This window comes from Stegostoma tigrinum, chromosome 17 (genome assembly GCF_030684315.1).
Source record: "Stegostoma tigrinum isolate sSteTig4 chromosome 17, sSteTig4.hap1, whole genome shotgun sequence".
In the NCBI taxonomy this organism is placed as follows: Eukaryota; Metazoa; Chordata; class Chondrichthyes; order Orectolobiformes; family Stegostomatidae; genus Stegostoma; species Stegostoma tigrinum.
In genome coordinates, this window is record NC_081370.1 from 13,072,400 (window position 1) to 13,098,884 (window position 26,485).

Genomic DNA, 26,485 nt, shown 5'->3' on the forward strand with positions numbered 1-26,485 from the left:
CTGATGGTGACTACAAAACCATTCTCATAAAATGTCATCTGGTTCACTGTGTTGTATTTTTTGGGAAGGAAATCTACTGTCCTTGCTAATCATGCCTTCATTTGACTTTAGGTCAATGGCTACGTGACTGACTCTGAACTGTCCTGTGAGAGATTAGAAATGATCAAGCCAACAGTGTTCCACTCCCCTGAGCAAATTAATGAAAACGGCATCATCCTAATTCATGAACTATAGTAAACTTTTTATAATCTGGTATCTTTGGGACAAGAGGTGTGCCTATCGATCGAACATTCTAGATAATCAAGAGGTTCGCATAAGCAATGTAAAAATGCACACTAAAAGAAACATAATGCAGGAGTGTATACATCACTTGTACTTTATTTATGGCATAAATCACTTAATATTAATGCAGTTTTACCTTAAATAAATAAAACTTGACAGCCTTCTCACACAACCACAACTGATTACTTAAAAAGCATAAGGAGAAATTGACTGGAAATTGAATCAATTGTTGATAATTCGTGAGACCATTCAATTGAACAAGAAGCAAATTTACATTGAAGTGAATAAATTTAAAAAAAAACTAATAATTGGACAGAAATACAGTAAACCTCACGGTATTTGAGGGATATAATTTTTGCTGTTTTATCAAGAATGTCAGTTCATAAGGTGCCAGTTAAAACGGAGTTTTTTTTTTAAAGAGTATTCCTCTCTTCAGCATTTATAGGTAAGATGACGCAGTCAGGTGTCTGAGGTATTTTAGCTCTGCATTCAGGACTGAAGGCAAACTGGCCTTATTCTCTCTCTCTTTCTCTCCCCCCCCCCCCCAACCCATCTCTCATCCCCCCCCCCCCATCTATATCTGCCCTCTGTCTTCCCCGCTGTCTCTCTCCACCGCCCCTTTCTCCCCCTTCCTTGAACCCTCCCCTTCTCTCCCTCTCTTCCCACTCCCCTCTCCGTCTCCCCCTCCTACACCCCCCACCCCCTCGTCCCCTTCCTTTCCTTCCCCCCCCCTCCCCCATCACCCCCTTCCATCTCTTCACTCTCACTCTCTTTCCCTCCCTGTCACTCTTTCCCCTTTCCCTCCCCCTCCCCCTTCCCCGCCCCACCACTCACCAAATCCTCCACACTTGATAGGCTGATGGGCAGTATGGCACTTTCTAGTCACTACCGCTCTGAGGATCTCTTGGACATTGAGACAGCTGCAGGGGGCTTCCAGCTGCGCAAAGGCCTGAAGCACTGCCTCCCGCTGACGTTCTGCATTCACACTGGGCTCAGCCAGTACATGGCACTGGATGAGGTGGAAGGCCGCAAACTAAGCGACATCTTCTACCACTGTGCGGTAAGCACAACCGTGATCCCAGGTGGGCATTTCTCCACCATCTTGCAGCTGCTACTAAGTGACACAAGGACAAATTAGAAGCAGGCCATTCACTCCACAGTGCTACTTCACCATTAGATGTGATCGTGGTCAATCCGTTTGTGTTCTGTATTTCACAGTCCTATATCCTCTTTATTTCCTGTGCTAACAAGAATCTGTTCACACTTCTGTTAAAAATAGGCAGCGACCCAACCTTTACGGCTTCACATACTTGTGTGTGAAGCCAGGGGTGGGGAAGGGTGGTGGTGTGTGGAAGAAGATTCTAAATAAATACTTCGAATGATGTTCACTTGAGAGAGGATGATATGCAGATAAAAATCAGGGAGAAAGAGACAAGAGAGAAAGTTGATGAGGGTCAAGCTGTGGATGTGGTGTATATGGACTTCAGTAAGGCATTTGATAAGGTTCCCCATGGTAGGCTCATTCAGAAGGTCAGGAGGAATGGGATACAGGGGAACTTAGCTGCTTGGATACAGAATTGGCTGGCCAACAGAAGACAGCGAGTGGTAGTAGAAGGAAAATATTCTGCCTGGAATTCAGTGGTGAGTGGAGTTCCACAGGGCTCTGTCCTTGGGCCTCTACTGTTTGTAATTTTTATTAATGACTTGGACGAGGGGATTGAAGGATGGGTCAGCAAGTTTGCAGACGACACAAAGGTCGGAGGTGTCGTTGACAGTGTAGAGGGCTGTTGTAGGCTGCAGCGGGACATTGACAGGATGCAGAGATGGGCTGAGAGGTGGCAGATGGAGTTCAACCTGGATAAATGCGAGGTGATGCATTTTGGAAGGTCGAATTTGAAAGCTGAGTACAGGATTAAGGATAGGATTCTTGGCAGCGTGGAGGAACAGAGGGATCTTGGTGTGCAGATACATAGATCCCTTAAAATGGCCACCCAAGTGGACAGGGTTGTTAAGAAAGCATATGGTGTTTTGGCTTTCATTAACAGGGGGATTGAGTTTAAGAGTCGTGAGATCTTGTTGCAGCTCTATAAAACTTTGGTTAGACCGCACTTGGAATACTGCGTCCAGTTCTGGGCGCCCTATTATAGGAAAGATGTGGATGCTTTGGAGAGGGTTCGGAGGAGGTTTACCAGGATGCTGCCTGGACTGGAGGGCTTATCTTATGAAGAGAGGTTGACTGAGCTCGGTCTCTTTTCATTGGAGAAAAGGAGGAGGAGAGGGGGCCTAATTGAGGTATACAAGATAATGAGAGGCATAGATAGAGTTGATAGCCAGAGACTATTTCCCAGGGCAGAAATGGCTAGCACGAGGGGTCATAGTTTTAAGCTGGTCGGTGGAAAGTATAGAGGGGATGTCAGAGGCAGGTTCTTTACGCAGAGAGTTGTGAGAGCATGGAATGCGTTGCCAGCAGCAGTTGTGGAAGCAAGGTCATTGGGGTCATTTAAGAGACTGCTGGACATGTATATGGTCACAGAAATTTGAGGGTGCATACATGAGGATCAATGGTTGGCACAACATTGTGGGCTGAAGGGCCTGTTCTGTGCTGTACTGTTCTATGTTCTATGTTCTAAAGTAGCAGAGGCTCTTGCATCAATTTCCAGTTCTCTCCATTGGAGGGGTGCTAGAAGACTAGAGGATAGCCAGTGCGATACTGCTATTTAAGAAGGGAACAAGATATAAATTTGGGGAAACTGCAGGCCATTCAGTCTAATCTTGGTGGCATGGTAACTATTGAAAGCAATTCTGAGCGACAGAATGAATCTCCATTTGCAGAGGCAGGGATTAATCAAGAACATTTAGTATTTTTTTAGATTAGATTCCCTACAGTGTGGAAACAGGCCCTTTGGCCCAACAAGTCCACACTGCCACTTGAAGCATCCCACCCAGACCCATCCCCCTATAACCCACACACCCCTGAACGCTATGGGCAATTTAGCATGGCCGACCCGCCTAGCCTGCACATCTTTGGATTGTGGGAGGAAACCGGAGCACCCGAAGGAAACCCACGCAGACACTGGGAGAATGTGCAAACTCCATACAGACAATCGCCCGAGGCTGAAATCAAACCTGGGTCCCTGGTGCTGTGAGGCTGCAGTGCTAACCACTGAGCCACCATGCTGCCCTAAGGGGAGGTGATGTCTGACCAACTTGACTGAACTTTTTTTTGAAGACTGAACAAGTGTATAGATAAGTAAAATGCTTTTGCTGTCATCTACTTTGCCTTCAGCAAGGCTTTTGATAGAGTGCTGCATGGGAGATTGGTAGTGAAGATAAGAGCCCATAATTGACTAACTGCTAGGAAGCAGAGTATGATGGTTAGGGATGTTTTTCCAACTGGAAGTTGTCTCGCGGGAGCCCGAGGACACAGGTAATATTGGGGCCATGCTGGTTGTAATTAGTGTAAATGATTTACACTTGAATGTGGGAGGGTTAATCAGTAAGTCCTCAGTTGATAGAAAATTGGCATGGTAGTAAATAGTGAGCAGCTTAGCCTTCGGTTAGAATAAGATGTAGACAGACTGGTCAGTGGCAAATGGAATCTAATCCAAAAAATGTGAGGTGATGCACTTGGGCAAGACGAGCAAGGGAAAGAAATACCATGATGAGCAGTATGACTTTGGGAGGCATCGAGGATCAGACGGTGTGCTTGTGCACCAGTCCTTAAGGTATCGGGACAGGTGGATAAAGTGGTTAAGAAAGCATATGGAATGTTTCTCTTTATTAGTCGAGGCATCAGTTTTAAGAGCAGGGATATTATGCTGGAACTGCATAAAACATTGAGCCACAGCTAGAGTGTTGCATTTAGTTCTGGAATCCACATTACCGTAGGAATATGATACCACTGGACAGTGTGCAGAAAAATTTATCACTATGTTATGCAGACTGGGCAACTATTTCATGGGCCATCTACATTTTATTGACAAAATTAACCTGAGCTTTGATATGCTACTGTGTTCCCTGGCCAACATTTCTGATTTTGGCTTGCTGCAGTGCTCCAGCAAAGCTCAGTGCAAACTGAAAGAACAGCATCTCACTTTCTGCTTAGGGACCCTGCAGCCTTCAGGTCTCTATATCAAGTTTAATAATTTTGAAACCACCTTCTATATGGACTTCAGTAAGGCATTTGATAAGGTTCCCCATGGAAGGCTCATTCAGAAGGTCAGGAGGAATGGGATACAGGGGAACTTAGCTGCTTGGATACAGAATTGGCTGGCCAACAGAAGACAGCGAGTGGTAGTAGAAGGAAAATATTCTGCCTGGAAGTCAGTGGTGAGTGGGGTTCCACAGGGCTCTGTCCTTGGGCCTCTACTGTTTGTAATTTTTATTAATGACTTGGACGAGGGAATTGAAGGATGGGTCAGCAAGTTTGCAGACGACACAAAGGTCGGAGGTGTCGTTGACAGTGTAGAGGGCTGTTGTAGGCTGCAGCGGGACATTGACAGGATGCAGAGATGGGCTGAGAGGTGGCAGATGGAGTTCAACCTGGATAAATGCGAGGTGATGCATTTTGGAAGGTCGAATTTGAAAGCTGAGTACAGGATTAAGGATAGGATTCTTGGCAGCGTGGAGGAACAGAGGGATCTTGGTGTGCAGATACATAGATCCCTTAAAATGGCCACCCAAGTGGACAGGGTTGTTAAGAAAGCATATGGTGTTTTGGCTTTCATTAACAGGGGGATTGAGTTTAAGAGTCGTGAGATCTTGTTGCAGCTCTATAAAACTTTGGTTAGACCGCACTTGGAATACTGCGTCCAGTTCTGGGCGCCCTATTATAGGAAAGATGTGGATGCTTTGGAGAGGGTTCAGAGGAGGTTTACCAGGATGCTGCCTGGACTGGAGGGCTTATCTTATGAAGAGAGGTTGACTGAGCTCGGTCTCTTTTCATTGGAGAAAAGGAGGAGGAGAGGGGACCTAATTGAGGTATACAAGATAATGAGAGGCATAGATAGAGTCGATAGCCAGAGACTATTTCCCAGGGCAGAAATGGCTAGCACGAGGGGTCATAGTTTTAAGCTGGTTGGTGGAAAGTATAGAGGGGATGTCAGAGGCAGGTTCTTTACGCAGAGAGTTGTGAGAGCATGGAATGCGTTGCCAGCAGCAGTTGTGGAAGCAAGGTCATTGGGGTCATTTAAGAGACTGCTGGACATGCATATGGTCACAGAAATTTGAGGGTGCATCCATGAGGATCAATGGTCGGCACAACATTGTGGGCTGAAGGGCCTGTTCTGTGCTGTACTGTTCTATGTTCTATGTTCTATGTTCTATATCCCATAGACATCCTACGCCCCAGGCCGTTTCATGGCATGAGCTGCTTTCAGCACAGCCAGCCTACTATGACCTACTTATTGTCTCCATTATCAGCTTTTCTTGTAACCATCCATCCCTTTGTCTACTTAAGTGTCATTTTCTTTCTCTGCCCATCTGCTCACTCCTTCCCGTGCACCTTCACTGCCCCTTACACCCTGTCTTCGGCATATATACCCCCTTTTCCTGGCTACTATTGGTTCTGAAGAAAGATTGCAACCTTTGAGGGCAGCACGGTGGCTCATTGGCTAGCACTGCTGCCTCACAGCGCCAGGGACCCAGGTTCAATTCCATCCTCGGGTGACTGTGTGGAGTTTGCATGTTCTCCCTGTGTCTGTGTAGATTTCTTCCAGGTGCTTTGGTTTCCTCCCACAGTCCAAAGATATGCAGGTTAGGTGGATTGGCCATGCTAAATTGTCCATAGTGTTCAGAGGTGTAGATGGGATGGGTCTGGGTGGGATGTTGTGAGGGTTAGTATGGACTTGTTGCGCTGAAGGGCCTGTTTCTACACAGCAAGGATTCTATGATGAAACATAAACTGTGTCAGACCTTACGATAGGGTTTTCCAGCAGTTTTTATTTTTGTCTTATCAGCATGTTGCCTGGACGGAAGAAAGTCAGTTATGAAGAGAATTGAACAGACAGAGAGGTTGTTTGCCCAAGAGCAGAGAATGGGAGAAGACATGATTGACATGGACATAGATGGGGCAGACAGGAGGAAACATTTCCCCTTGATGGGATAATAACCAGGAGACACAGATTTAAGGAAAAGGACTCAAGGTTTAGACGAGATTTGGGGGAAAATTTTTTCACCTAGGTGGTGGTGGGAATCTGGAACTGACTGCCTCCCAGTTGGTGGAGACAGAAACCCTCGTAACATTGATGAAAAATGTTGGGTGACCACCAGGAAGATCAGTAGGCATGGGCAGGTAGTGCGATAATCCCATGTGGCCATCTCAAACAGATGTACCATCTTGGATACTGTTAGAGGAATGACCTCTTGGGGGAAAGTGGCAGTAGCCATGTGGCACCATGCTGTGCTCAGGGACTCTATTGAAAGGGAAGTGAGAGGTGGTTCTGTTGCCAACAAGTGAGACTCTCGAGTCGTACGTTGTCTCCCTGGTACCAGGGCCATGGATGTCTCCGAGTAACTACAAGGTATTCATAAGATGGAGGATGAGCAGCCAGTAGTAGTAGTACATATTGACACCAATGTAATGGTTAAGAAGAGAAATGAGATTCTGCAGCAGGAGAATTAGGTAGTAGATTGAAGAGGAAGATTACTAAATTCATAATCTTTGGATTACTTCCAGTGCCACGTGTTGCTGAGTATGGGAATAGGAAGATGGGTTAGATGAACCCATCGCTAAATGGACAGGTAGGAAGGAGGGTTTTAGATTTTTGGACCATTGTGATAGTTTCTGGGATCAGTGGCACCTGTACAAGCTGAACCGTTTGTTGCTGAATTGGAATGGATCCAGTATCCTAGCTGAGGTTTGCTCATGTTGCTGTGCAGGTTTTAAACTGATTTAGCAGGAGGGTGAAGCACAGAGCAGATGTAAAATCAGGAGCAAAGTCCAATCAAATATAGAAGGAATGCTAAAACAGGCCAGCAGGTGGAGAAGACATGGGCACAACAAGGCATGTGTGCAAAAGCTAAATTGCATCTATTTTAATGCAAGGAGTAAGGTAAGGCAGATGAACAGTGTTGATTGACCCATGGGAATATGATATTGTTCAATCACTGAGACGTGGTGGAAGGAAGGGTAGGACAAGCAGCTCAGAGTATTACCATTTCAGGTGGGATAGGAACATAAGAAATCGGAGCAAGATTAGGCCATGTAGCTCCTCGAACCTGCTATGTGATTCACTAAGACAATGGCTGATGTTTTTCTGGATTCATCTCTCACTCACCCATATACCATAACCCATAATTCCTTTTCTGTTCAAAAATATATCTTTACCTCAAAAGCACACTATTAATTAGTCTCAACTGCTTCACTGGGCAGGAAATTTCACAGATTAACAACCCTCTGGGTAAAGAAATTCCTCCTCAACTCAGTCTTAAATCTGTTTCCCCTTATTTTGTGATTACAACACCAGGAAGTAAGGTAGTTTATATTGCATTATTGATAAAGGAAACTGTATTAATGATGGAGGATGTCCTAGAAGCGTGTTCCAATAAAGCCATCTGCGTAGAGCTTAAAACGTTTTTTAAAAAAAGAGGTGATTACTTTGCTGGGATTATCCGACAGGCCGCCTAACAGTCAGAGGGGAATAAGCTGTTTGCTGAAGCAATGTATATATTAGAGATACTAAATGAGTATCTTGCTTCTGTCTTCACCAAATTACAGGATGGTGACAATGGCCTTGTTGAAAACGTGGATGTTGAGCAACTGGGCTACTGCCCAGTGATAGATTCTAAAAAAAGGTGTTTAAAAGGCTGGCAGGTAGAGAAGTCACCAGGCACGGATGGGATGCATCCTAGATTGCTGAGAGTGGTAAGGGAGCAAATTGCAGGGCTGTTGACAAAAATTTTCCAAGTCCCTCTGAATACAGGATTTAGTCCTGGAATCTGGAGGATTCACATGTGACACTGTTGTTTAAGAAAGGGGCAAAGAATAGCTCAAGAAACCCAGGAAAATAAGTTCATACCATACAGTCAATGTGGTCAAGGGCGGGTCTTGACTGACAAATTCAATTGAGTTCTTAGTTAAGGTGACGTAAGTAGTGGATGAACATACTGCTCTGGATATTGTATATTTGGACTCAGAAGGCTTTTGATAGAGTACCAAGTAGCAAGTTGGTTACCAAGTTATCAGTCTCAAACATTTCTGGGCCCTTGGTGGCATGGATCAGAAATCGGCTAAAAGATAGGAAATAGAGGGTAGGTAAAAATGAACATTTCTTAGATTGGAGATGAGTTGAATGTGGTATTTCCCACGGATTGGTGTTGGGACCTTTTCTGCTTTTTATAAATGATTTGGAGATGGGGCATTGAGGGTAAAATCTCTAAATTTGCAGTTACTCAACTTGGGACAATCATAATTTGAGGATGGTGCGGAGTGACTTCAGAGTTGGACAAATGGGCATACACCTGGCAGATGAATTTCAATACAGGAAAATGTAATTTTGGTAATGCATTTTGGCGGCAGACGCATTTTGGCGGCAGACACACGGATAGACAACATAGGCTCAATGGTACACCTTTGAGGGGGATGCCGGACCTTGATTGTCAGCAAGAGACCTTGGAATAACGTGAGGAAAAACTTTACTCAGTTTCTAAGTTTTGGAAAGGGAGGTGGAGGCAGATTCCATAAGAGGTTTTAGATATATGTATTTGAAAGTGATGAAGTTAGAGGGCTGGAGAGTGGAACTACCTGGGTAGTTCTTTCACAAGCTGGTTACAGACATGTTGAATGGTCTTCTTCAGTGCTGTAAAATTCTATATTCTAAATTAATTGAGTTTTTTGAAGAGGTGACTTAAATGTATTGGTGAGAGTAATGTAGCTAGTATGCTTTACGTGGACTTCAATAATGTCTTTGACATGGTCCACGTGGAAACCTGGTCTAAAAGCTAAGATTCCACAAGATCAAAGACAGGATGGCAAACTGGATCAAAAATTGGCTTGCATGTTAGAAAGGGAAGAGTCGTGGTGGAGTGTTGTTTTTGTGATTGGAAGCCTGTGCCAAAGGGATCAGTGCAGGGAGGTCTCAGGCCATAGTGTGATATTGGTCAGCTGGTAAATTGGACCCAGCAATGGCATAGAACATAGAACAGCACAGGACCTTCTGCCCACGATATTGTGCCAAACCTTTACCCTAAACCGAAGGTCTATCTGACCTCCATCCCTACCTTATACTATCATCCATGTACCTAGCTAATTGCCACTGAGATGCTCTTAATGAGGCCGATTCCACACCCCGACCACTCTGAGTAAAGAACCAAACTCTGACATCTCCCCTATATCTACCTCCACTCACTTTAAAACTATGCCACCTCCACCCTAGAAGTCTCTGTTTGCCCCTTCTATCTGTACCTCTGATTATTTTGTACACCTCTATCAAGTCACCTCTCATCCTTCGTCATTCTAAAGAGAAAAGCCCTAGCTCTCCGAACCTTTCCTCGTAAGACCTTCCTCCATTCCAGGCAACATCCTGGTAAATCTCCTCAGCACTTTTTCCAATGCTTCCACGTCTTTCCTGTAATAGGTGACCAGAACCGGACGCAGTACTCCAGGTTGTCTGAAGGCAGGCTTTTGAATAACTGGAGCATAACTTCATGGCTCTTGAACTCAATCCCTCTATTATTGAAAGCTAACACACCATATGCCACCTTAACAACTCTATCCACCTGGGTGGCAGCTTTCAGGGAACTGTGGATATGAACCCCAAGATCCATCTGCTCCTCCACACTGCCTAGAATCTTTCCATTAACCCTGTGTTCTGCTTTCAAGTTTGTCCTTCCAAAATTAATCACCTCTGTCACTTTTCAGTGTTAAACTCCATCTGCCACTTCTCAGCCCAACTCTGCATCCTATCAAAGTTCCTTTTTATAATGACGAACAACCCTCCGCACTATCCACAACTCGCCCACCTTCATATCGTCCGCAAATGTACTAATCCACCCTTCCACTCCTACATCCAAATCACTTACAAAAATCACAAATTGTGTTGGAAGTTAATCCTGGGAAGCATGAGATGATATGGTGGCTCCATGGTTAGCACTGCTGCCTCTCATTGCCAGTGACCTGGCTTTGATTCCAGCCTTGGATGTTCAGTGATTGTCTGTGTGGAACATAGAACATAGAACATAGAACAGTACAGCACAGAACAGGCCCTTCAGCCCACAATGTTGTGCCGACCATTGATCCTCATGGATGCACCCTCAAATTTCTGTGACCATATGCATGTCCAGCAGTCTCTTAAATGACCCCAATGACCTTGCTTCCACAACTGCTGCTGGCAACGCATTCCATGCTCTCACAACTCTCTGTGTAAAGAACCTGCCTCTGACATCCCCTCTATACTTTCCACCAACCAGCTTAAAACTATGACCCCTCGTGCTAGCCATTTCTGCCCTGGGAAATAGTCTCTGGCTAGTCTCTGGCTAGTCTCTGGTCTCTGGAGTTTGCACATTCTCCCCATGTCAGCGTGGGTTTCCTCCGGGTGCTTCGGTTCCCTCCCACAGTCTGAAGATGCGCAGGTTAGGTGAATTGACCATGTTAAATTGCCCGTAGTATCCAGGGATATGCAGGCTAGGTGATAAATGAGGTGTTATGGAGATAGTGGGGACTGGGTCTGGCATGATCTTCAAAAGTTTTGGTTAAGTGGCCTCTTTCTGCACTGTAGGAATTTTATGATGCATTTTCAGAGTTCTAGAAAGGGAAGGATATATGAATGGTGGATCCCAAGGGATACTGAGGAACAAAGGGACTTTGGTGTACAAGTTCATTGATCCCTGAAAGAATCACTGAAGGTAGGCAAGGTGGTATATGGGATGCCTGACTTCGTGAACCGGGGCATGGAAATTCTTGTTTAAAACTTTACAAAAATATTGGGCCACAGACAGATTACTGTGTGTAGCTCAGGTCACAACACTATTGGAAGGATGTGATTATACTGGAGAGGGTGCAGAGAAGATTCACCAGGATGTTGCCTGAGATGGGAAGCATCAGTTATGAAGAGACACTGGATAGGCTGGGGTTTGTCCTCCCTGAATCAGAGGAAGTTGACTCGTCATCTGATTGGGATATACAAAATTGAGACGGTAGGTGAAATATGGAACCGTCTGAGTAGGTGTTGGAGGCAGGTTTGAAGAAGCATCTGGATGAGTAGATGAAATGCCAGGGCATTAATAATCTGTAGACAAAGTGCGGGTAAATGGGATTAGTGAAGTTTTACATGGTTGTTCTTTAATGGCACAAATGCAATTGGCTAAAGGGCTTTTATCTGTTCTGTAGATTTCTGACTGTATGTCTGCTCTGCAACTGTTGTCTGACCAGTGTTCATAGTGGTGTGTGTCTACTGTGTTACTCCTGTCTGGTAGTACCGGAGTAATTTGGTTCTCCTCTCTTCCACAGAATCAAATGGCTTGTGATCCTTCTGTCGTTGACATGTTCCTAACAGGTATGGAGTTCCAGATTTTTTTGTCCCCACTGTTGTTGAATTGGATTCTATTGTTCAGCCGCCAGCGAATGAAACCAGCTTATTTTGGTAGTGCTTTGTACCTCACTTATCCGCCTTTCCTTGCGTCTACAGACTTACCAACCTGTCAGTTTTTCTGATGAAGGGTATGGGCCCGAAATGTCAGCTTTCCTGCTCCTAAGATGCTGCTTGGCCTGCTGTGTTCATCCAGCTCTACACCTTGTTATCTGTTAGTTTGTAGTGATGTGTTTTAATTCCACAGTTCCATCGTGTCTTGTCAGCTGTGTTCTCTGTTCACTGTTGTTACGTTGTCTAATGAATGTAGAGTAGTGTTAACACCAAATCCAGAGTTTCTGACTTCACCAGCCTTGAGAGGATTCTATTAACCTGTTGGTGTTGTCTTCTCCCCCTCTCAAAAAGTAGGCTTCCAGTAGGTTCGACTTGTATTTACTTTGGATCTCTCCAGATACTTTAAAAGTTGGACAGTGTATGATTAGGCAGTGAAGTGTGAATGTTTTCCATTGCAAAATTTGATCAGCTCTCGCTGTTTTACAAGATCACATCACAAAAGATTAATAGTTCTGACTGCAGTGTAACGCTCGGTGGATGAAGGTTGAATGTTGTTTTTCCTTTTTACAGGCACCTCATTCACAGAATGGTTCACCAAGTTCGTTAACAATGTAATTTCTGGGCGATTTCCCATCATCCGAGACCAGATATTTCGGTCAGTGTTCCTTATAGGTGTGCACGTGGGTTTGTGTGTTTACACCTTGTATGCTGTGCTTCACATATGCACACATGTCTTTGTGTGTATGCTGTGTACACCTGCACATTTTGGCATGCACATACGTGTGTGTCTGTGTGCGTGTGCGCACTGCATTTGGGGAAGGGTGTGGATGTACCTTGTGCACTACATTTGGAAGCCTGTGTGTGGATCTGAATATGCACGTCTTTGTGCACATGCAAGCACGTATGGCCGCATGTGCATGTCTCACTCAGGCAGTCTGAATCACAGATTTGTTCTGGTAGTAGAGGAGGCCTTCAGCCACCCATGTCTGACCCTGGAGAATTCAGTCGATGCTACTCCCCAGCCTTCTCCTCGTGACCCTGCACATTGTTCCATTTCAGATCCTACTTCAGTTTGCTCTTAAATTATTAAATGTTTGTGCATAGACAAAATGGTGTAATCATGTGTCTGCGGGTATGCAGTCTTATGTATGCCTACCATGTGTACGTTGCCTTTCTGTTCCCACAAGATATTTATGGTCCTGTTCCAGTTAGACCAGGCTTCTTGCTGGCCACTCTCCTGTAAGACAGTTCAGTCTCAGTTGACACGATTCCCTCTTTCTCAGATACATTCATGATGAGAGATGGGTGGCTCGAACTGGTGAAATCATCATATCTGTAGCTACCTCCTTCCTCCCAGAATTGAGCTCGGTGCATCCACCACATTATTTCTTCTCATACAGAATCAGGTATGTATGCTGCCCCTTTCTTTAACCCTGTCAACTTGATCATTGAGAGTAGCCTGATGGGGCAGCAATTGGCAGAGTTAGATCTGTCCTGATCTTTGTGTACAGGACGTACCTGGGAAATTTGCCACATTGAATTGAGTTAGCTAAGGGAGTGACAGGTTCTGGAGCACAACTTTTCAGTATTGTTGCCAGAATTTTATTAGGCCCCATAGCCTTTTTAGTAAGCAGTGCCGCCAACTGTTCTTTGATATCACATCGAATGAATCAAATTGACTGAAGACATCTGTGATGCTGGGAGCCTGTGGAGGAATCTGAGATGGATCATCCCCTTCACACTTTTTCACTGATGAGTTGGGCTGCTTCATCATTGAGGATAGGGATATTTGTGAACCGGCCTCCTCCAGTGAGTTCTTTAAGAGTCCACTGCTGTTCGCAACTAGATTTGGCAGGACTACAGAGCTTGGATCTGAGAAATAACATGTGGAAGAGTATTGTGCTATTGGATAGTCAGTGGAGATTGAGGAATAAATATGGAAGGAGATCACAGATAACAGCAGCAATAATAAAGTTGAAATAGTAAGGGATTTTAACTTCCCTAATGTTGACTGGAACTTCCATAATAGAACATTGAACAATACAGTGCAGAACAGGCCCTTTGGCCCTCGATGTTGCACCGACCTGTGAACCAATCTAAGCCCCTCCCCCTACACTATTCCATCATCATCCATATGCTTATCCAAGGGTTTGGATGTAGAAAAATTTTAAGTGTGTTCAGGAAGAATTTCTCAAAAAATGTAGATGGCCTCACTGGACCAGGGTCAAAACTTGACCTCCTCTTGGTAAATAAGGCAGGGCAAGTGATAGAAGTGTTAGTGGGAGCACTTTGGGACGAGTGACCATAATTCCGTTAATTTTAAAATAGTTATGGAAAAGGATTGGTCTGGTCCATGGGTTAAGGTTCTAAAATGGGGCAAGGCCGGTTTTGATGGTTTTGGACAGCAACTTTCAAAAGTTAGTTGGGGGAGGCTGTTTGCAGGAAAAGGGACGTTTGGTAAGTGTGGCGGTTGGGGGTGTTTCAAAAGTGAGTTAATGAGGGTTCAGGGCCAGCATGTTCCTGTTGGAGTGAAGAATAAGGCTGGCAGGAGTAGGAAACCCTGGATTGCTGGAGTTAGAGGTCCTGGTCAAGATAAAGAAGGAGGAATATGACATGTATTGACAGTTGGGATCAAGTGAATTGCTTGAGGAGTATAGAGGATGTCACAGTGCATGAGAGAAATCAGGAGGGCTAGAAAGGGACATGAGATGGCTTTGGCAGATAAGGTAGAGCAAAACCAAAGAAGTTCCACAGGTGCATCAAGAGCAAAAACGTAACTAGGGAGAGAATAGGGCCTCTTAAAGATCAACAAGGCTCTTTCTGTGCAGAATTGCGAGAGATAGGGGAGATCGTAAATGAACATATCTTGTCCGTATTTGCTGTCAAGAAAGGCATGGATGCTAGGCAACTTGGGGAAATAAATAGTGATGTCTTGAAGATAGTCCACATTTACAGAAGAGGAGGTGCTGCAAGTCTTAAAGCACGTTAAGGTAGTTAAATCCCTGGGATCTGATGAAGTATATCCAGGACTTTGTGGGAGGCTAGGGAGGAAATTGTGGGGCTTCTACCCGAGATATTTGTACCATTGACAGCTACTTGTGAAGTGCCTGAAGATTGGAAGTTGGCTAATGTTGTGCTATTATTTAAGACATGTAGGGAAATGCAAAGGATTTAGAGAATGATGAACCTAACATCTGTCATGGGTGATATTTTAGAGCTGTTTCTGTGAGACAGAATCTAGAGGCATTTGGACAGGCAGGGACTCACTTAGGGATAGTCAGCATGGCTTTGTGTGTGGCAAATCATGTCTCTCAAACTTGAGTGTTTTGAAGGGTTGACTGAGGAGGTATATGAGGACAGTGCAGTAGACGTTATCAGCATGTATTTTAACAAGGCCTTTGACACAGTACCGTACGGTAGGTTGTGCAGTGAGGTTAAATCTCACGGATTACAGGGAAAATTGGTTGCAAAATTTGCTTGATGATAGAAGACTGAGGGTGGTGGTAGTGGTTTGTTTTTTGGAATGGATCCACTGTTATTTGTAAATATGTGAATGATTTGGATGAGAATTTAGGAGATATGGTTAGTAAGTTTGCAGATGATACCAAGACTGGTGGCATAGTGCACGGTGAACAAGGTTTATCTGGGAATGCAGTAAGATCTTGATCAATTGGGTCAGTGGGTTGAGGAAAGACAAGTGGAGTTTAATTTAGATAACTGCATGTTGTATTTTGGTAGGTCAAACAAGGCCAGGACTTCCATCGTCAATGGTAGGGCTTTGGGGAGTGTTATTGTACAAAGAGATATAGGGCAACAGGCTCATCGCCCCTTGAAAATGGAGTTACAGGTTGACAGGGCGGTGAAGAAGGCTTTTGGCATGCTTGCTTTCATTGGTTCGAGCACTGAGTAAAGCGATTAGAACATTTTGTTGCAGCTGTACAAGATATTGGTGAGACCACATCTGGAGTACTGTGTGCAGTTCTGGTTGCCATATGAAACAAGGAAGAGTTCAGAAAAGATTCACTGGGATGCTACCTAGACCGGGAGGTTTGAGTTGTAAGGAGAAGTTGGGTAGGCTGAGACGTTTACCCTGGAGTGTGGGGCACTGAGGGGTGACCTTATAGAGATCTATAAAACCATGAGACATATTTAAGCTAGATAGCCACAGGTTTTCCATGGAAGGGAGTTTAAAACTAGAGGGCCTAGGTTTTTGAGAGAGGGGAGGGGTGCAAAAGGGTCCAGAGGGGAGTTCTTTGAAACAGAGGGTGGTGAGTGTCTGGAACAGAGATAGTGGCAGAAGCCGGTATAGTTTAGTCATTTAAGAAACATTTAGTCAGGTACATACAAAAATACATAGGCACATTGGAGGGAAGTGGATCAAATGCAGGCAGATGGGACTCATTTAATTGTGCAGCATGGACATGTTGGGATGAAGGGTCTGTTTTCTGCTGTAGACCTCCAATCCTTTGTTTGGAGGATCACTTTGCCCTGTTCATCTGGTCTGCCAGCCTTGTTTGGCATGCAGGTAGTCCTGTTTGGCTCCTAGTCACGTTGACAGCTTATTTTTAGGTATGTGTGGTACCCATTCTGGTATGGCCTCCTGCAGTGCCCATTGAATTTGGAAGGCACTGCCCTTGTGGTATTGCTGTTGGATGGCAAGGGGCAGCATGGTGGCTCAGTGGTTAGCACTGCTGCCTCACAGCACCAGGGACCCATGTTCAGTTCCACTCTTGGTGACTGTCTGTGGAGTTTGCATGTTCTTCCCGGGTACGACAGTTTCCTCTCTCAGTCCACTGATGTGCCGGTTAGGTGGATTGACCATGCTAAATTGTCCATAGCGTCCAAGGATGTGTAGACTAAGAGGATTAGCCATGGGAAGTGCATGGTTACAGGAATTCTGGGTGAGATGCTCTTTGGACATCTGGTATGGGCTGAACGCCTGGTTTCCACTCTGTTAGGATTCATAATTGTATACCCAGAGACCCAGGTAATGTTCTGGGAACCGGGGTTCGAAGTCTGACACGTCTAATTTGAATTCACTAGAAGTCTGGGATTAAGAGTCTAATGATGACCAGCTGGCAGATTGGTGAGGAACAGGTCAAAAATGTTTATCTCTCTTATTGATTCGTTTGCCTCCTGCTGTGGGCCCAGCCAGCTTGATCAGTAGTACTGCTGCTGAGCTAGTCTTGGTGGTGGACATTGAAATCCCCCACCCAGGGTGCACCTAGCACTCTTGCCATCCTCAGTGCTGCTGTCAAATGTTATTCATTATGGAGGAGTTTTGATTCGACAGCTGAGGGTACGTGGTAATCAGTAGGAAGTTTCCTCGCTTATGTTAGACCTGATGCCCTGAGACTGCATGGGGTCTGGAATTCAGTGTTGAGGACTCCCAAGGCAACTACCTCCCAACTGTGTATACCAAGATGCTGCCACCTCTGCTGGGTGACTCCTGATGGTGGGACAGGACGTATCCAGATACAATGATGGTGGTGTCTACGTCATTGTCGATTTAAGGTATGATTCTGAGTATGACTATGTCAAGCTGTTACTTGACTAGTCTTGAGTGGCTGTTCCAATTTTAGGATTGTGGCATTAGCCCTCAGAAGGAAGACTTTGCAGGTCAACACTGTTTGATGTTATCATTTCCAGTGCAGAGGTTGATGGCAGATGATCTTTTTCTTCATCCTTTCTAGCAGTTTGATTCAATTGAGTGCCTTGCTTAGTTATTTTTGAGAGCAGTTAAGAATTAATGACATTGCTGTTAGTCTGGAGTGGCATGTAGGCTAGACCAGGTGTTGATTGTAGATTTCCTTTATCAAAGAACATTAGTAAAACTAGGTTGGTTTTAATGACAATCAAAAATGGTCATTAATTTTAAGTATTTAATTCCAAATATTGTTGAATTGAAGTTCTGTTATTTGCCCTGGTAAACTCAGATCCCCAGAACATTTCTTGGATCACAAGATTACTAGTCCTGCAACCATACCATTATGCTGTCACCTCTTCCCGATGCTAGTTTTCAGCCAATTCAATATGTTTAATCAAAAAATGGCTGAAAGGCTGGATACTGCAAGCACACTGGCCCCTACAATATTCTAGCAACAATAATGAAGGTGTATGCTCCAGAACTAACCAGACCTCTAGTCAAGCTGCTCCAAGACAGCCACAACAATGGAACTTAACATTGTGGAAAGTTGTTCAGGTATGTCCTGCATACAAAAATTAGGACAAATCTGATGCAGCAAAATACCACCCTGCTACCAAATCATGAGTAAAGTGATGAAAGGGTTCATTAATGTTATTGTCAAATAACCTGCTCACTGCAGTTTTATTTGGGCTCTGTTATGGTCACTTGGCTCCTCACCACACTACATTCTTGGTTGAAACAAATATGTCTGGAAAAGTGTCAAGCCTGCCTCAGATTGGCTTCAGGCAATCCAATTTTGAAACTGTGGACTATCATCAGTAATATACTATTGTTAGGACTGTTGGCCTTTGAACTGTACTGCAGGAACACCAGTGGCTGCTTAAATTGTGTAGTCCATGAGATTGAGATGTTCTGCCATTTCTTTATTTATTAGATGAGCTAATGAAAGAGAAATGACTGAAGGCTTGTTAAAGAATTATTATACAAACATTTATTTTTGCTCATTCATTTAGAGTTTGCTAAATTACTGAATATGTGCTGTGTAAGTGTTGTCAATTGTCATTTTGTTTTTAAAAAAAAGTCCATCTGGTTCTCTAATATGCTTATTAGGAAAGAAATCTGCCATCCTTACCTTGTCTGGCCGACGCGTAACTCCAGAACCACAATATATTAACTCAGCTCTACCCTCTGGACTGTTGGGGAACAACAATAAATGTTTCCCTAGCCAGTTACTCCCTAATAAATAAATTAGAAAAAACACAGAAAGCTGAAATGGAAATAAGTTGGCAAAGCTCACTTACGAGTCTCTGAGCATTGTTCTGTAACATCAGTCGTGATTTTTAATTGTTGATATTTGGTCTGGTTTTTTGTTGCAGTTCTCCAGCCCATGTTTTTGACTGACTGAAGGACCATTCTTTTTGACTGTTAATTTGTGCTCGCTCTCTGTCTCTCACTACAGGATGGAAATGGTGGAAGATGCCTCACCAGATAATGCCTGTCAGCTGGACAGTCGGTACTGGAAAATAACCAATGCAAATGGAGATGTGGAGGAGGTCCAAGGTCCTGGTGTAGTGGGTACGAAGTGATTGAACCCTACTTTGGGCACTGATGGAGGTGTTGAAGAAGGGATTCAGGACTTTGGGTGGAGACTGGTAGGACTCTGGGAGCGAGGTAACTGGACGTTTGTGCAAGGAGGCCAGATTTAGGTTGTGTGGTTGTTTGGGGTGTCAGCAGAGCCTGTGCACATGCAGGGTGGTTGTGTGACCATAAGGTATAGGATCGTAAGTGGGCTGATATTGCACTGAAATGTTCCTCAGCACTATCCTGCCTTCTCCCCATAACCTTTGATTCCTTTGGTAATCAAGAACCTAAGAACCTTAGAACATAGAACATAGAACATAGAACATAGAACATAGAACATAGAACATAGAACAGTACAGCACAGGCCCTTCAGCCCACAATGTTGTGCCGACCATTGATCCTCATGTATGCACCCTCAAATTTCTGTGACCATATACATGTCCAGCAGTCTCTTAAATGACCCCAATGACCTTGCTTCCACAACTGCTGCTGGCAACGCATTCCATGCTCTCACAACTCTCTGCGTAAAGAACCTGCCTCTGACATCCCCTCTATACTTTCCACCGACCAGCTTAAAACTATGACCCCTCGTGCTAGCCATTTCTGCCCTGGGACATAGTCTCTGGCTATCAACTCTATCTATGCCTCTCATTATCTTGTATACCTCAATTAGGTCCCCTCTCCTCCTCCTTTTCTCCAATGAAAAGAGACCGAGCTCAGTCAACCTCTCTTCATAAGATAAGCCCTCCAGTCCAGGCAGCATCCTGGTAAACCTCCTCTGAACCCTCTCCAAAGCATCCACATCTTTCCTATAATAGGGCGCCCAGAACTGGACGCAGTATTCCAAGTGCGGTCTAACCAAAGTTTTATAGAGCTGCAACAAGATCTCACGACTCTTAAACTCAATCCCCCTGTTAATGAAAGCCAAAACACCATATGCTTTCTTAACAACCCTGTCCACTTGGGTGGCCATTTTAAGGGATCTATGTATCTGCACACCAAGATCCCTCTGTTCCTCCACGCTGCCAAGAATCCTATCCTTAATCCTGTACTCAGCTTTCAAATTCGACCTTCCAAAATGCATCACCTCGCATTTATCCAGGTTGAACTCCATCTGCCACCTCTCAGCCCATCTCTGCATCCTGTCAATGTCCCGCTGCAGCCTACAACAGCCCTCCACACTGTCAACGACACCTCCGACCTTTGTGTCGTCTGCAAACTTGCTGACCCATCCTTCAATTCCCTCGTCCAAGTCATTAATAAAAATTACAAACAGTAGAGGCCCAAGGACAGAGCCCTGTGGAACTCCACTCACCACTGACTTCCAGGCAGAATATTTTCCTTCTACTACCACTCGCTGTCTTCTGTTGGCCAGCCAATTCTGTATCCAAGCAGCTAAGTTCCCCTGTATCCCATTCCTCCTGACCTTCTGAATGAGCCTACCATGGGGAACCTTATCAAATGCCTTACTGAAGTCCATATACACCACATCCACAGCTCGACCCTCATCAACTTTTCTAGTCACATCCTCAAAAAACTCGATAAGGTTTGTAAGGCATGACCTACCCCTCACAAAGCCGTGTTGACTGTATTTGATCAAGCCATGCTCTTCCAGATGGTCATAAATCTTATCCCTCAGAATCCTTTCTAACACCTTGCAGACGACAGACGTGAGACTTACCGGTCTATAATTGCCGGGGATTTCCCTATTTCCTTTCTCTCCAGTCCTCAGGTACGACTCCAGTGGAGAGCGAGGATGCAAAGATCTTCGGAAGTGGCGAAGCAATTGCATTTCTCGCTTCCCAAAGCAGCCGAGGACAAATCTGATCCGGGCCTGGCGACTTGTCAATCTTAATGTTTGACAAAATTTTCAGCACATCAGCTTCGTCTATCTCTATCCATTCCAGCATGCACACCTGCTCTTCAAAGGTTTCATTCACTACAAAGTTGGTTTCTTTCGTAAAGACAGAAGCAAAAAACTCATTTAGGGCTTCCCCTACCTCCTCAGGCTCCACACACAAGTTCCCTATGCTATCCCTGATCGGCCCTACTCTGTCTTGAATACAGTCAGTGACTTTGCCTTCACAGCCTTCTGTGGTGGTGAGTTCAATACCTGCTGGCTGAAGAAATTCTACTGATCTCAGTTCAAAGGGATCATCTGTTCACTCAAAGAACATGCCCTAAGGTCCTTTCCCCTCGAACTATGGAAACATCATCTCCACATGCATTGGTGTTGGGGAGTAAGCAGTGTCTGGATGCCTGCTGGGTGTGGGTGGCATTAGCAGGGCTGCATCTGGCCGATGGGATTAGGGGACTGGCAGTGTCCAGCCGATCAGTGTGGGTGGGTGCGGCAGGCAGTCTTTGGGTGTTGGCCCCTTCCTGTCCCTCCCTTCCTGCCCACCCGCTACCCCTCTGCCTCTCCCCTGCATCTTCCCACTGACTTCTGATTTTGGCACTCAGTCTGTCATCTTCTTTCTGTCTCTCTCTTTTTCTTTCACACTCTCCTCCAGGTGAATTCCCTGTGCTGCGCCCTGGCACAGTACACGAATACACCAGCTGCACTACCTTCGCCACTGCCTCGGGTTATATGGAAGGTTACTACACTTTCCACCATCTTTCACAGCACAGAAACACCTTCAATGTGACCATCCCAAGATTCTGTTTGGTCTGCCCGCCACGACGAATGCCATCTACTCACGAGGTGAGTTACCATCTCCGTTGTGATATCAAATATAATAATCCAGATGTGATTGGAGCTGGGGGAGAATGTTGGTAGAGATGGGCAAGGAATTACAGACCGTTGAATCTCACATCAGTCATCCCAACAGCTTAGTGACAGGAGACAAGTAGAAGGCTGTTTGTGTGACAGGGGTCCTATGTGCAGCGCATACCACAGTGCTTGGTTCTTTATTGTTGGTGATATTCATAAGTGATGTCAATGTGGGAGGAGTGGTAAGTAAGTTTGCCAAGGACACGAGATCGGCTGAGTCGTTGAGTGAGGAGGAAAGTGTTAGGTTACAGGCAGATATAAATGTATAGGTCAGGTGGGCAGCTCAGTCACAGGTAGAATTTAACCTGATAAATGTGAGAAAATGAAATTGGAAGAATTAACAAGACAAGGGAGTACTCGATGAAATGCAAAACTCCAGGACATTAAGAAGGATCTTGGAGTGCTCATCCACAAATCTATGAAGGTGAAAGTAGGTGAAGATGATGGTTAAGAAGGTAGTTCAGAAGCCATACGACACACTTGCCCTCAAAACTTGTGGTGTAGGTTGTGAGACCAAGGAGGTTATGTTGAAGCTGTACACAACTTTAGTTAGGCCACAGCTGGGATACTGTGTGTAGGTCTGGTCACCATGCTACAGGAAAGATGTGATTGCAGTGGAGGGGATACGTAAGATGTTGCCCGAGATGGAGCTTTTTAGTTATGACGAGAGGTTAGATAAGCTCCTTTCTTTGGAACGGAAAGTTGAGGGGAGACCTGTTTGAGGTGTACGGACAGAGTGGATAAAAAGCAGCTGTTCCCCTTAGACATAATTTTAATTATGAAAGGCAGGAAGTTTAGAGGGGACTTCAGGAAAATATTTTGGGGTTTGGAATGCACTGCCTGGGTGCAAGACCTCTCAAACTTTAAAACAAGCACTTTGAGATGTCATCGCATTAAAGGCTATGGTCCAACTGCAGGAGAGTGGGACTAGTGTAGATTTGGTGGTACAAATGTGATGAGCTTCCTTTCATCCTCTTCTGCACTGTATAATTCTGTGAAAGGAACTAATGGAAAACAGTGACAGGGTCAGACAGAGTCAAGGATTGACAAAAATATATCTGTGGTTGACAAATCTACTGGAATGTTTTGAGGATGTAACTAGCAGAGTTGACCAGGGAAACCAATGGATGTAACAAGGTTTAGAGCTGGATGACCACAGCAGGCCAAGCAGGAAAGCTGACATTTTGGGTCTAGACCCTCCTTCAGAAGTGAATGTGGTTCCCTTTAGACTTCCAATAAGATTCCACATTAGAGATGAATCTGGAAAGATAACCACCAATGCATCCACAATTTCTACAACCACATTCTAAAACATTGTGGGATGTAGATTATCGAGTTGTTGAAATTTATCAGCATTTAATTCCATCAATTTCTGCCACACTATTTCTCTCTCAATGCTGATTTAGTTTGGTTCTTTCTATTCCCTAAACCTTGGTTTTTCCAAAGTTTTTAGGATGTTACTTGCGTCCTCCTTTGTGAAGGCAGAGCAAAATTATGTATGAATTGGCCTTTCATCTTTTTGTTCCCCATTCTAATTTACCTTTAATTCTGACAGGCTCATGTATTTATCTTCACTACCTTCTACTCCTTACATAGCTGTGGATCCTGTATGTTCCCCACAAGTTTACTTTTGTAGTCTAGTTTTCCGCTCTTAATCATCCCTTTCTCGTCCTTGGCTGAGATCTAAACTTCTCCTCTGTGTGTTGGACCCAACCTCATTTGTTCCCTCCCTTTATAGCCTCTCCACACCCCACCCCCAGCTCAATCCCCTCTCCTGACTCAGTGTAGTTATCCCCCACCCATACTTTCTTCCAATGCCCTTTGTGACTATTCAATAGTAATTTTGCAGAAGGAACAGTGGGTGGAGAGGAGCAATCATTCAGCCCATCCTGTGTTCACACACTCCAAGTTGGTGATGTGTCCAGTGCCACCCCCTCTCACTGTAACCCAGCAAACTATTCTTTCTCCAATATTAATTTTGCTCTTGACCTTTCGCCTGCCACCTCATGCTGCAGATTTGACACAGAAGCACTGACTGGACAAAAGCTTCAATCTCATTGTTAATCTGAATCTGTTTTTGTTTGTTTTGCAATCTTCAGATTGGATGCAGTCATGATCCCTCAAGTGACAGCACAGCTCCATCCAATAGCAGTCACCTCAACCCTAATCTCTTCGGTAATTTCTCTCCAGCTATGGGCCGTTGTCTCCGTCACACCTGAAGTGGATTTTCGGCGATTTTCTTTTTTTTTCCCCCCTTAAAAGCCATTGATGGTGCAATTTGATTTTCTTTTTGATAAATTTTTCTCTGAACCTTTGGAACAACCTGTGATTCTGACTATCTGTTTACAACAAAGGACTCAGGTTGACTGTACAAACTCTCAGCAGCTACTCAGGATTTCTTGTTCCTTTAACTTATCAAATTTTGTTGTAGATCAGGTTTGAAGAGAATAAATGCACAGTGTTTAATCGCTGAAGGTTGAGAATTGTTTCCTTGTGGATATAATCTTGGATTGAAACCAATTGAACAGTCAGCACAGTTGGATTGTCATACGTGGGGGTTGCAAACATTTTGTTCTTTTCTTCTTCAGGATGTCTGGAACAGGGGCTGCAAGAGACAGTGTTCCATCAGCTACGTCATCTTGTAAGTTAGGGACTGTACACTGGTGCAAGGACTGAGCAGAGAATACTGACTCCTTAGAGGGCCTTTCAACGGTGATTCAGGAGGGTGCTGCTTGGGGAATGACGATTCAGGACAATAGCAGAAGAGGAAATGATCATTCCTTTCTTTCACTCATGGGGTATGGCAGGCTGGTCAGCATTTCATACTCATCATTATTTGCCCTTCAGAAGATTGCAGACAGCTGCCTTCTTGAACTCCTGCAGTCCGCACACTGAGTTGACTCACAATGCCCTAATGGAGGGAACTTCAGGATTTTATCCCAACGACAAGAAAGAACAACGATAAATTTCCAAGTCAGGATGGTGAGTGGCTAGGAGAGAACTTGCAGGTGGTAGTCCAGAGATCTGCTGCCCTTGGCCATTGCGATGGAACTGGACGTGGATTTAGAAAGTGGAGTCATTTAGTGAAGTTGAGAATTTGGCTTGGAATGTGTTTATCTCACTGAAATAAGCATTTTAGTGAAATCAGCATCAAAAGTTGAGTCATTTGGTGAAGTTGAGATTTTGACTGGGAAATGTGCTTCACTCACGAGACAAGCATTCGAGTCAAACCAGCATGTAAAGGTGAGACATTTGGTGAAGTTGACATTTAGGCCTGGAAATGTGCTTATCTCACTGAATTAAGCATTTTAGCAAACAAAGCAGTAAAAGTTGAGTCATTTGGTGAAGTTGAAATTTAGGCCTGGAAGTGGCCTCTTTTTCTCACTGAAATAAGCATTTTAATGAAACCAGCATCAAAAGGATCTCTGATGAATTTCTCCAATGCATGTTGTAGACAACCACAGTGCTGCTAATGAGTTGTCATTGGTGGAGGGAGTGGATGTGGTGCCAGCCAAGTTGTCTGCTTTGTCTTAGATGGTATCAGCATCTTGAATGTTGTTGGAGCTGCATCCATCCTGCGCAGGTGTGCGTATTCCATCACCCTCCTGACTGGTGATTCTGCAATAGCTGCAGTATGTTCAGAGCATCCTAACAGACCGAGGCACCCAACATGTTGATGCTAGTTTTCATGCAAAAACCTCCTATCTCAGTTCATCAATCTGTCGTGGATTGTTTTTATATTTATCACTTCATGTCAATCACATCTAAAAGGCCACATTCTCACTACCTGAAGTCTACAAAAACTCGATACTGTAGCTGCTGATGTCAATCATCTGATGTGCTGACATGCTGAGCGTATCCAGCATTTTAAATATCGACATTGCCTGTGTGTTTATTCCCTTAGTTGATTCCTCAACTAATGGTGACACCGTATCTCTATCTCCATTTTGGTTCAGGTAGATTTGGGACCTTCTTTCTCTCTACCCCATGAGGGCAGAAGGAAGTGGACAATACTCAGCCAGGAAACAGCAAAGCAGAAACCTCTGGACAGAGTGAATGTAAAAGATGTTGGATGTCTCTTGTTTTGAAATGAAATGTATTTGATTAATAGGATAGAGAAGGAAAAATATACGTTCTTGCTGTCAAAGGCATCCACAAGTTTAATAATATCTCTCAAGTCAGTCTCCATCTTCACTTCTGCAGAAGAAAATGAATCCAAGTGAGTCACTTACTAAGCATTTTAGTCTATAAATACAATTTCCCCTGTATCTTTATATCCCATCCATTATAACGTAAACCTGTTCTCAGTCTTCAGAGTGCATGACTCCTCCTCCTCCCTCAACTTCACCATCGCACCATCTTGTAGAAAATACATTACTCCATCTCTGATTATGTCTTGTGTGCGTATTGATAACTTGCTGTATGAGTCAGGAAAGAAACTCTCCCAGTTCACTTAAAAATGCACTTGATCCCAATCTGTAGCTTGTGGCCTTGTGCTTATCGCACCTTTTCTGCAGCTACTGATTTCCTCATCCACACCATAACTCTTTCATGGATGACCTAACTCTCCTCCTCCCGTACCAACCTCCCCCTACCACGAGTAAAATTATGACTTTCTTACCCTGC

General features: G+C 44.4%; 1 protein-coding gene across 2 annotated transcripts in view; it reads left to right on the forward strand.

The window, feature by feature from the left end:
• The window catches only part of fbxo3 (F-box protein 3), a 53,423-nt gene extending 27,231 nt beyond the window's left edge, over positions 1-26,192 (forward strand). The window contains exons 5-11 of one of the 2 annotated variants that reach the window (XM_059651985.1): positions 1,138-1,342; positions 11,729-11,774; positions 12,432-12,516; positions 13,145-13,267; positions 18,968-19,083; positions 21,600-21,790; positions 24,448-26,192. In XM_059651985.1, the coding sequence (XP_059507968.1) occupies positions 1,138-1,342; positions 11,729-11,774; positions 12,432-12,516; positions 13,145-13,267; positions 18,968-19,083; positions 21,600-21,790; positions 24,448-24,504 (823 nt within the window). In that variant the 3' untranslated portion in view covers positions 24,505-26,192. Of the gene's footprint in view, positions 1-1,137; positions 1,343-11,728; positions 11,775-12,431; positions 12,517-13,144; positions 13,268-18,967; positions 19,084-21,599; positions 21,791-23,958; positions 24,334-24,447 lie in introns of those variants that run through there. The other variant, XM_059651984.1, reaches the window with a different exon arrangement.
• Positions 26,193-26,485: the final 293 nt, after the last annotated feature.